The 12,136-nt window shown below is 46.5% G+C and overlaps 1 protein-coding gene across 2 annotated transcripts in view; it reads right to left on the bottom strand.

Moving 5' to 3' along the window:
• The window catches only part of LOC135386876 (uncharacterized), a 126,718-nt gene that overhangs the window by 81,075 nt on the left and 33,507 nt on the right, over window positions 1-12,136 (bottom strand). For both annotated transcript variants that reach the window (XM_064616389.1, XM_064616390.1), the window contains exons 3-4: window positions 4,148-4,236; window positions 4,010-4,063 (exon numbers count right to left, since the gene is read on the bottom strand). In XM_064616389.1, coding sequence (XP_064472459.1) covers window positions 4,010-4,063; window positions 4,148-4,236 — 143 coding nt within the window. The remainder of the gene's footprint in view (window positions 1-4,009; window positions 4,064-4,147; window positions 4,237-12,136) is intronic.

The following is a 12,136-nucleotide window of genomic DNA, read 5'->3' as shown; positions in this document are numbered from 1 at the left end:
TGCCATGATCTTCTTTGTGGATTGTGTGACCTTGGCTTTTCTTGGGGGTATTTCTCCTGGTTTGCGCCATTCCATCGACTTCTTTTTTGAAAGGGGATCATAGTAGAGCACCATAGTCTCATCCCCTGTGGCAGTTGACTTCAATATTTCTTCTTCGTTCTCTCGATAGAGCTCCAAGAACTCTTTGGCACAGACGACGCGCTGTTGCCTTTGAACTGACGAGAGAAGTCGTGGCACCCATCTCGCACTGACCTTTTTCATGTGAAGGCCCTCGCCGATGATGCGAAAAACGGTTGTTTTGGAAAGCCCCAGCCTTTCTGAGATTTCCTTCACCTTCAGACGCCTGTCGCTCATCACTTCCTCCTCGACAAGAGACAAGTTTTCTTGTGTGACCACTTCCACTGGACGACCATCGCGTGGATCATCTTCAATGGACTCTCGGCCCAGTCGAAACTGCTTAGCCCAGTCTTTTACCATTGTGTACGACGGAGAGGCGTCCCTGTACACGTTGTCCAGTCGCGCTTTAATTTCCTTAGGCGAAAGTCCCTCTTTTGTCAAGAATTTTATCACAGCGCGGTACTCGATGTTTTCCATTTTAACTGAAGAGTGCACCCTGGCTGTTTGAAATGCCGCTCCAACCGACAAAAGCATGGAGAGGGTTCAGGGTGGTGCTCAGATGGCGCCACGCGTCCTTAATCGCGCGCATTATCTACGTCGGCCGGAAACTTATGGAACCACCCTCGTAGTTTGCAATACTTTTGGGTACACGGCTTGTTTAGGAATTTTGTAGGTTACAATTTACAAAGGAGGAAAATGTGGTGTTTGAAGGTAACGACGACGAAGCGCATCAAGCTGTACGGGAGCGCGTGGCTTTCTGTGTGTCGCCAGGATTCAGAGACGGTTGCATGTACGGTGCACTCGGTCAATAAAGGTTGGAACGTAACAGAAATGGTAGCAGCGGACGGTCGAAAACTTCTCAAACGGCCCGCAGTCCCGACACCAGTGTTTCACCTTGTGACGTATGACGATGCGAACACCAGTGCACACAAGTATGTATTTACCGATACACAGGAATAATACATACATGTGCTTCACTTCAAATTCAGATCGATTTTTGTGATGCCTACGCTGCGTAATATACCAAACGCAATATCCCCCTTCCCCTGGGGAGCCCTGAGCTCTCGCAGGAGAATATAAGTGTCAAATAAATTATGCACTATAGATACTGACTGTATTCTTCATTCATATCAGTGACACAGCCTTCCATCGTGACTGACAAGAATGTGAAACTCGGAAGTAAAAGCGTGCAAACGCATGGTTTACCGTCAACACTTCTCAACCTTTGTCCAGTGACGAATTCAACACCTATTGTCTATGCACACTCATGCTCACAGGTGGGTCAAGCTCTTGTGTTGTTTAACATTTTCACTTTTGTATTCCTTGCAGGTGCATGATGACAATATCTGCACCACTAGTGGAACCAGCTGTTGAGTCATTCTCGAAATCTCAAGACAACAGTTTTGAATTGCCTGCTGATACAAGTTTGCAGATACTAAAAGCTCTTCTGCTTTGCAATGTTATGCCCTCTACTTCACCAGACCAGAAGAAGTTCATCAAATGTGCATCAAATTCAGAACTTCCGGTGCATCTCACAAAGTAGGCACAGATTTTCGCGTAGCGCTTCTCAACACAAAAGACGAGTGCCCAAGTGAACACAATTTATCTTGGAAAAGTCAGCAAGAAGTGAACAAGATGGCTGCGTGGAACATCTTGCTGCCTGGCACAATCCTTTTCAATGGGGCCAGTGCAGCCAAGGTGTGAATTCATATAGCGCCTTATGTTTTCACAGGTTCAAATGACACCTTGTAGTATTTGCTGTTCACCGGGATCCCTGGTTACTCGAGTTGATTAATATTAGTCACCTCAACAGACCTCATCTACAACACCTACCAGAAAGGTTGCAGGCTCCCTTTTGCGACACAGGTAGATTATCTGAACTCACGGCGACGACTTGACGCGACGGAAAGCTTCCCTCCGGATAGCATGCACGATATCCTGGAAGGTGTAATCCCGTTCACAATGAAACATGTCGTGTGTCATCTAATTTCCCAAGGCTTCTTTACACTATCAATATTAAACAAAAGTATTGAGAGTTTTCAGTACTGCATGGGTGATAAAGAAAACAAACAAAACAAACAAACAAACCTGAATGTGTCTCAAGGGAGTAAACGCATCCCAGGTCTTCTGCTTTTTCAGACACTTTTCCTTATACGTTGGGGATTATGTGCCGTCTGACGATGGTGTGTGGCTGCTGTATATATCGCGAAGAAAGATAGTGGACCTATTCATGTGTAAAGAAGTGCCTGTCATGCATGTCAGTTACCTGGATCGCATGATCCACTTTTTTTGCTGTGCTTCAAAGCACTCTTTCCTCATTTGGAGCTCCCATGTAAGATGCCCTATCTCGGGCGTTACCCATCCTACACCCTCAAGTATGGAACCTTGCTTCACTTGTGGACGAGGCGATTTCAGGCTAAGCATCCATACTTTAAACATCTGCCACGAAAACTCAGGAATTTTAAAAATGTCACAAATATTTCGTCTACACTTCATCAATACCTGCAAGACTACTACTTGCATGACTACTTGCAAGACAAGTAGGTAATGAGGTAACCTCCACAGGAAGCCAGAAACCTGTGTTGTTTGAGCACTTGCCGAATGCATTTAGGAGTTATTTAGCTGCGTTGCACCTCGATGATGCGCATATCAGCTCTCTTGAAAGTGTGCGTTATGATGGCACCCTGCACCAGTGCGGGATGGCTCTACATATGAAGGACAGCAATGATATGCCACAATTTACAGAAATATGCAGTATTTTTTCTGCAGATAGGAATATCTTTGTAATGACTAGACGTCTTGAAATAACTGAGTTCAATGAACATTTCCATGTGTATGCCGTGCGCAGCTCTTCTGAAGACAGTATTGTGAGGTTCTTGCCAACTCTGAACTTGCAAACGCTTTTCACTTAAAGACATGGCAACCGCCACATTAATAGCCGAAGTGCACTTTTGTGAGTCATATATGTGCGCAACATGAGATGTATGTAACAGTTATATATTTGAAGTGAAAAGTAGAAGGGATCCGAGATTACAAACAGGAAAAAGAAGAGAAGTTTGCGACAAATTGAGAGGGGAAGTTAGCTTTCTGCCTTAATTTGTAATAAACTCCCCTTGTTTTTTACCTGTCTGTAATATTGGGTCCCTTCTACTTTTCACTTCGTATTTAAATTTTGTGACTGTACTATCTGTTCTGTACTTTCTCAAATGTGTAATATATTTTATGTGTTTGCAATGTACATATACACGTGTGTGTACATAGTGATTGTTACGTATTCGATAGTTGTAACATATAAAGGATGGAAAAACGTGAAGTCATGTGTTTGTAGAGGTCGAGAGAGAGTGTTTTGGGGGCTTCTGTACAACACACGACGTTCTTTCGAAAGAAGCTTCCTCATAATGGGAAACAGGCGTACATGTGGCATTTTAATGTCAATAAAAACCTTGCGAACACTGCTTCTCAGGACATAGCACTTCTGAACCAGTGTTTCAGATCATTAGGTTCCTGTTTTGCCATCACTGTGAGTTCAACTCCCGAAAGCTCATAATGTGAGCAGATACCTGCGCCACAGAAATAGAGGCACTTCGAAAGCTCGATCACTAATCCTGTGCCAAAACGCAGAATGTAAAATTTTTGTGTGTCGGAACACTTCGTGTCAGCAACACAGACGGTTTTTTGGGGGTGTAATTCTACTTTACACCCATTTAACACTCGTGCAAAACCCATTTGCATTTCGAAGGGTGTAGAGAAAAAAATAGGGTGTTATTGACGCATTACACCCCGTCCGTACCCTAAAAGGTGTAAAAACATTTACTGTGCCGGTGGCCTGCAGTACCGCGAAAATATTTCATGAAGTCTACGTCCCTTGGCATTAAATTTAAATCAGACTCGCCTTTGCTGGGGGATCTGGACCGTAGGTAATCTCGACCGCAGGACAGCAGGACAACTGCAAATAAACAAGTCCATTAGACCTGAAGAAGCTGACGTCACAAACTCAGTCAGGCACGTTTCAGGAAGGAAGCTATGTTACCTTGCCTAGGTTAACGGTTGCATAGATTCCCACAGCGATGTTCAAAAGGGATTCAGTGCCAAATCCAACATCCCACATCAATCCGTGAGCTAAAATGGGAAACGCTCTTATGGTCAAGAAGGTATCCCCCAATGCGTTAATGCACAGCTTCCAGACTATATTACGCTCTACCGCTTATAGCGTCATGCAGTACAGGCTTTGGCATTTTTAGTCGTTATTAGAGATACTTTGGACACACGCAAAATTGCTCACACTGGTACTCCGCTCAGGCTGCTGAACTTGGAACTCAGCTTTGTAACTGACACGCTACATTGGAAACTTGATTGCACTAGGCATCTGTACCGGTAGGCCGGCACCTGGGGCTCGATCTTGAACTGCACATAGCTATTGTTATAGCTATTATTTGAAATTGCCGTGCCGCCACGCCACGGAACGTCACTGAAACGCAATCAAGCTCCGCCCTCTCGTGGCGAGCGATTGTTCACCGCAGATAGCACGCGTTAAGCGCGTAGCGATCGTTATATTTTAACGCAAACCGTTGGCTCGCGTTATGTGGTAACACAAATATGCCTGATGTCGTTAGTGTGATTGCAGCTGCTTTTGTTGCTAGAAGCTGCACACGGGAGCGAGTTTTTCGCTCGCCCGAGGATGCTTTCGCATCCGACGGACAACAATTTCGGGACTAGTTCGGTCTTCCGAAAGACGCCGTACGTGCGCTGTGTGACGATATTCTGATCCCTAGGACTGCGAGGAGAACAGGGCTTTCCGTGGAAGCTAAGGTACGTAAGTGCCTATCCGGTCTTTCTAATATCGTCACAGTCAGTAAAATGTGCTGTAATTATGTTTTTGCAGGTGCTAACCGCACTGCGTTTTTACTCTACAGGGAGCTATCAGAGATGTGTCGGGCAGGAGGTACTATATCTGTTGCACAATCTTGTGTCGGTGGCGGCATCAGCAGTGTCAGCAAGGCGATATGTGACCTCCTGCTGACGCGGTATTGTAGTTTCCCGCGGTCGACGGAGGAACCGACGCACTTGAAGATATGGGCTTCGCCTCAATATCAAAGATGTAATCGTGCATAGGCGCTATAGACTGCATGCACGTGGCCATAATTGGCCGGTTAGAGCCAAGTACAGAGTGTGTGTCTGTGTCAACAGGAAGGGGTTCCATTCCCTGAACATGCAGAAAGCATGTATCTTCAGTACCAGATATATGGTTGTGTTAGATTAGTTCTCCAAACTCGTGAAACAGTTCAAACAAGGGAAAAAAAGGGCCCTTTAGAAATTATGAAAGCAGTAGTTTAGCCTACTGCTTTTCAACTGTACGATATATTTTCATAGGTTTATTCAGTGGTGGTACATTCCCTTCTCCTCAAAACAATCAGAATCACAACGTTGCATATTGTTTTTGGCCACAATAAGTACGGTTTCTTTCTGTTCCATAGGTATGTGATACAGAGTTGTTCATACTGTATGTAAACGCAAGGTATCCCGGAGACTCCCATGACTATTTTATTTGGAGGCATTCCCTTCTTCGTGACCTTTTCATCGGGGGTCATATCCCAACTGGTGAAGATGGCTCTCTAGTTCGTGAGTCATCAATTAACTGACAGTAAATTTTTTGATAGAAGCATCTTTTTATTTATTTGTATATTTCCCAACAACAACATTATTAGGAGATGATGAATGAGGAGTTTCATCTCCAGGGACGATACTCTACTCCATTGCTGGTGATGATGCGGGGAATGAAATAAAGAGCCCCTTCACAATAATCCTGTGGTATCCAGAACGGTGAAGAGAGCTTTAAGGGCAGACCGTTGGTTGGCTAGATGTGGCCAGGTACCAAGCAATTTTCTGGGAGAGAGGTGGCGAGAGTCCAGCTCGTTAAAAGGACCATGAAAGGATATTTGACAAACCCGCGATGATCTTTAATTTGTTCCCCTGTACTAAAGCATTCACTCTGTGAAATATGAAGTTCAAATAGCGAAGATATTCTATATTAACCACGGGCGTGAACACCAGCTGCTACGGCCCGCCTCCGAGGCGAACTGGCCATGATATCATACACAGAACATGTTGCCGATTCCTGGACGGGCTTTTGCGAGCAAACGGCAAAATTTGCAAACAAGCTTGCATACTTCGCCATGAAATATGTTTTAATTTGACCTGGAGACAAGGTTGTGTCTAACCGTTGACAGAGAATCCTACGAGAAATGTAATATAGCCGTTGACTGTCACCATGGTTACCGGAGCAGGTTTTCCTGTTTTCCTTTTCCGAACGATCCATCGACGCGGTGTGTGTCGTATAATCTCTTCCTCCATTGCTGACAATTTGCCTTTCGCCATATTTCAAGTAACTTCGACGGCAGATATACGACGTCGTTGTTGTCCAAATTGTCCAAACCGAAACCATGCACCCACATGGTCCCGCGGGGTGTGTCCTCCTCGTCGTTCACAGTTGGCTGAGAGAATTGGATGGCGATGACGTAAGCTCGCTTAGAAGGCATATATCCAGCGGTCACGCCCTGCTATTTTTGTCTGATAACTGCGCCCGCGTTGTGCTGAATACGGGTAAAAGTCGATAAGTGTACGATAGTGAGGGATCATGAGAACGGTTTTCTGCAGAGTACTCGGAATTCGCGAAAATCATTTCATGGTCCCTTTAAGGGATCCGGAGAGGTGAGGGATACGGTTCGTGAAGGTTGGTAGTGCGGTAGTGCGGGCAATGGAGGAGTACATTGGACATATGACATATGGAGCATAGAGAGAGCATGTTGGACGAAACGAGGTCGAGAACAGGAGCCATGGAGCTTCGGTGGCGCCGAAAGCCTGCCATTTCGTAAGGGAACGTACCTTGCTTTTCGAGCCACCAGTCGAGACGATGCAAAACCATTCTTTCCATCAGTTTTCCAACACAACTCGTCAGGCTCACAGGGCGAAAAGAGGACAGGGTATTTCGTGGTTTGCACGGTTTCAGGACCGTTCCAGGTAGGTGGTAGGGATCGTAACTTGAAGTGAACTTGTTTTTGCATTGTAGTGCCCCTGTAACGATTGCGAGTGCCGCGAAGGGATTCTTTTGTGGCGGTGCATCCTTCAGAGATCGAATTGTCCTCCATGTCTTAGTGACCGGGTCAAACTGTGAAAGGTGTTGAGAAAACTTACGCCAACGCTTCCGATTTGATTTCTTAAGTTCTCGTGTTACTTTAGCTTTCATACGGCGGTATGCTACAACGTCAGGAAGTGACCCTGTTAGACAAACCGATCTTTCTGCTGTGCGAGGTAATGCCCTAAGGTGGTTAATTGCTGGAGAATGACCGACCTATCCTTTTACCTTTTTTACCCATCGCGTCCTGAATGGCGCAAGGAATGACTTGCGAGAGGGCCTCTGGGGACATGCCGGTGTGCACAGATGTTCGGAGGTCGGCACGAACGAGTCTCCAGTTCGTGAAAGGGATCAGTCCGGTAGTGGGTGACAGAGGCAGTGCAGAAATATATAGGGGAAAGTGCATCGAGTGACGTTGGCGATCGCATATACGTGGGCTACTCGCTGTTAAGTAGGCGCATGTGAGTATTCTCCACTGCTTCCAGCAACCTACTTCCCCGGCCGTCGGTCCTACGGCTTCCCCAGTCCGTATGATGAACATTGAATTCACCCAGAACGAGAGCTAGGGATTCAGATGAATTAAATAAGCGTTCGAGGTCAGTCCAGCCTGTACGGCGGGACGTAGTAGACACTGACGACTGTTAACAGCATATGCCCAAGGGCTATCTTGCAGGTGACATAATCATAAGAGGGATGACAAACCGACGCTATGGGCACAGCAGCAAGGCCATTACGAACGTATAACGCTGCTCTGCTCTCAGAGGATTGATGAGATCGATAGATTGTATATCCGTTAACGGCGATGTGCAGCATCCATTGCATGTTCGCGTACAGCTATGACAGGGAACTTGTACTGCTGTAGATGAGATTATAAATCGGAGAGCTCCTTACGGGGGGGGGGGGGGAGGTAGGCTGCTAGGATTCCGCTGCACTGCTATGGCCTTTCTATACAATTCCATGATGCTGAGGTAAAGATAATGCCTCCAATGCCAGAAGCGCTTGAACCTCGGGCAGTTGCGACGCGCCAGGAAATGCAGAGACAAGTGCCTTGACTGCTGCGGGTTCAACAGAGAAGAGCATCAAGAAAAGGCACAGCTTCGGTGGTTGATGGTGGTATCTCCTCTGACGCTTGCTGGTTCTGTCATAGTAGCGTAAGTGCGTGTGATCTGCCTTGATGGACCAGGGGATGTTTGATGGCTGTGTGGCGCCCCCGACAGATTACGACAATGATGGCCGGCTATTCTCGCGCACCACTAACGGCACGAGAATAAAATCATTCTTCTGTCAACCTTCTACCCCGCTGGTTACCTCTTTTCTTCCGGCTCGGAGACCCACAAACTGGTGACCTGGAACGTGATTTCTGCGGCCATGTCGCAGCCCCCACCAACCGCGGCGACCGGTATCTCCACCCCTCAGGTTGTCCAACTTGGCATCTCCCACGTAGCAGTCAAGATCCCGCCATTTTGGAGCGCAAATCCGGCGGTTTGGTTTTCTCAGGTGGAACGCCAGTTCCACCTCGCAGGTATTACCAGCCAATCCACCAAGTACTTTCACGTCGCCGCAGCGCTACCTCCCGAAGTGGCCAACGAAGTCACTGACATTCTCTGTACCCCGTTTTCCCGCTCGCAGCCATCGGCTGCGCCCCGTGCCAAGACAGTGTCTTGTGCGCCTGCACTCATTTCTACCCTCCTTTGTTCCTCCGGAGCTCTGAAGGGGAGAGGGGGCAGATGTGGCGCCCCCGACAGATGACGACAATGCTGGCAGGCTACTCTCGCACACCACTAACGGCACGAGAATAAAACCATTCTTCTGTCAACCCTCTACCCCACTGGTTGTCTCTTTTCTTCCGGCTGGGAGACCCACAGCGGCTTCTGACGGGCTTAGCCACGGTGGTGCTCTGCAACCTTCGTTCGGCTTGTGCAGACCGAGGTGGGAGTGCAAGAAAGTCGTGTTCATTTGTACCAGACGTGACGGTGACACTACAACCCCTGGAAGCGTCAAATGGAAGTCGTAGTATCCCATCTTCGTGCCTTTTTGTGGCGGCGGTCTTCACGGGACATGAAGAGAACGATGCAGGATCGCTGGATATGCAGTTTGCTCATGTTGGCTCACTCTTATCGTTAGTCTGATCGTTGGTGAGGCCCAGCACATATGCCACACCTAGTAGCACCTCTGCAATTTCGGGCATGATGGCCAAATCATTGTCAGTTATAGCGCTGCATGGGGTCTTCGATGTATTCGTGGACGACGAAAGTCTGAAATCCGAGGGCAATCCGGTGTGGAAGAAGGATTGTGGGATGAAAAGTTAGGAAAACGCTGCCCAACGGGATGAACACATCACCGCCATCTTCTAACATAGAACGCCGAACCTGTTGCCTTGCAGATATAACCCCTGTGTGTTTCAGGTAGAGCACGAGATCGTGATTCGGGTACTCTTTAGGTACATCACATATCTTGTCCATATTTCTGGCGTACGATTGAGGTATTGATTGTAAGAAAGAGATCCCAGCTAAACACTTAGCTGACGAAAGGTTGCGGGCAGCTGCTTCAGACTGCACGGAGACGAAGAGAGAACCATCTCAGTGGAAACGGTAGTGCATCAACTGTTGTTGGGCTGACTGGCGTATCTCGCTATCGACTGCATTAGGATTGGCCTTCCAGAAGGAGTAGTCACTAGTTGCTGGCCGAAACAGTACGGGGATACTAACGGCTCGGTCCTTCTTGTAGGTGACAGTGGTGAACGGGTCATCAAGGGAGTGGCAGTGTTGGCGTCGTTCATCTCATCTGTCTGTGGGGGAGCAACGGAAAAGCGCGACCTTACCATTGGATTTTTCTTCTTCTGCCCGTGGAAGTAACATCATATTGCAAGATGAAGGACCATATGTGTGTGCGCGCACACTGCGTACACTACATTTTGCTTTTTATTTTACGTGTTTCCGTCTTTTGTTCTTTTCTTGCGTTTGGTTTCCTTTAGTACCCCGATTTGCTAGAAGCGGGCTGATGTATATGTGATGAAAATATTTGGCATTTCTTTTTACACTCAAGATCTTCAATGGCAGTTAACTAAATGTAGTATCCTACATAGCACGGTTTCAGACTACCTTATCATTCATTCACCAAAATGAAAACGTGTATGGTACCGCAGCCTTGAAACGCGCGAATTTTCCTGCATGGAGCATTCTGAAACAGCAACAAATGCAAAGAGCATACCCTATTGTAATGCCTATTTTCCCTGTTTTAGTGTATTGAGGGCGTAAATGCCACCCCATTTCCATAGATTTCAGTGCCAAAATTTTAGGGCCTAATTAATAACGCCAGATAATATGCTGATGTCACAGTACAGAACAAAGCAATAAACATGACAGGCAAGCTGTAAAAATACATAAAGCATTGATAATGTCCATATACAAGCGTGCAGACATGCTGTCCAATGTCATCTGTGCTATCCGTAGTAAAGTGCTCCATCAATGGGGTTCTTCGGTAGTTCATGGTACCTGAAAAATACAAATAAAATAAATGAATATCTGTGATTTCAGGTGACAGTGGGTACCCGCTTGAACCGTGGCTCCTCACTCCAATTCTTGGCGAACAGCGGTCAAGAAATTTTATTGAGAGGTGTTTCGGGGTGCCACAGTCAAGATTTCGGTGCCTTATGCGCTTTGGAGCACTCTATTATATAGCCCCATCAAAGCAGCATATATTGTCAACGTTTGTGCAGTCCTTCACAATATATGCAAGCTGTACCATGTTCCGGACCCTGCCCTGTGGAAGAAGTTCCACTGGAAAACATGCAGGCGCTTACGAGGGGGCACATGCTTGACGGAAGTGACGTATAAGGGCTCGTGGTGCAGCAGTGCGGAATTGTGTTGTGCAGTACCTTGCACGGAGGTAGCATTTCTGTGGAATAGACGTGTGTGTGTGTGTGTTTGTGGTGTATGTGTATATTTTCTTTTCATCTACGTATTTTCGTATCATCTACGTATTTTCGTATCACATCTACGATACCAATTACTACAGAATACAGATGCATTTTCAAGCTTCTGTGTTTGGGTGTTCACACGCGTCACTTGGAATGAATGGCTGTTGAATGTGTTTTTTTCTTTTCCACAAACAATGTCATGTCTCAGAGACGTGCTGTAACTACTTTGTTAATAGTTTATACAGTACTAACTTTAACTACTGTAGCGTTCCTATGCTCATCAAGGAACTCCGACAAGGGTTAACCGTCCGTTCCCGATGGGAACCTCCGAAAAAGAGTTCCACTCCACTTCCACTATTCCACTTCCTGTTCATCCGTTTTCCCTTCTCTCCCTCTCCTCGTCTACATTACTCCCGGCTCTTCCATATCCATCCCTCCGTGGATGGTAACGGACGATATTTCTTATGGACGCTCTCTCTTCTGTACCATGGGCCCCAGTATAGGAAGCTTTCACCTACGTCACATTGTGACGTGGCAGTGACGTAGAATGCTCATAAGATCCTCCCACTGTTCGTGCGAGAGGCATTGAAAGATGACAAACTGCGCTATTTTTCAATCCGACAACCATAGTTTTCATAAAAGAAAACCTGAGGACAAAACAGTCACAGCAGCTGAAATCAGCAACAACTTAGGAGTTCCTGTTTTGAGACACTTTGTGTCTATCTGGACTTCTGTGTGATCACACTCAGCCTTTTCCCAACCATGGAACTACCCCATATCCTGCATACATGGTAGCATATTGTTGTTCCTCTTTAAAAGCCAGGCTGTGTCTGTGAGTGCTGTGTATTCAAGTTGTAATGTAAAATTATTACGTGCCAAAAATTCCATTGTGTCCTTCTACACTAATGAAGTATACTAATGAGGTTGACTCCAGCAACCGAGTACCTTTACCAGCAAGGGATGACGGT

Source organism: Ornithodoros turicata, chromosome 3 (genome assembly GCF_037126465.1).
Source record: "Ornithodoros turicata isolate Travis chromosome 3, ASM3712646v1, whole genome shotgun sequence".
Lineage (NCBI taxonomy): Eukaryota > Metazoa > Arthropoda > Arachnida > Ixodida > Argasidae > Ornithodoros > Ornithodoros turicata.
Note: the sequence above shows the minus strand (reverse complement) of the source record. Positions and strands in the feature narration are given on the sequence as shown.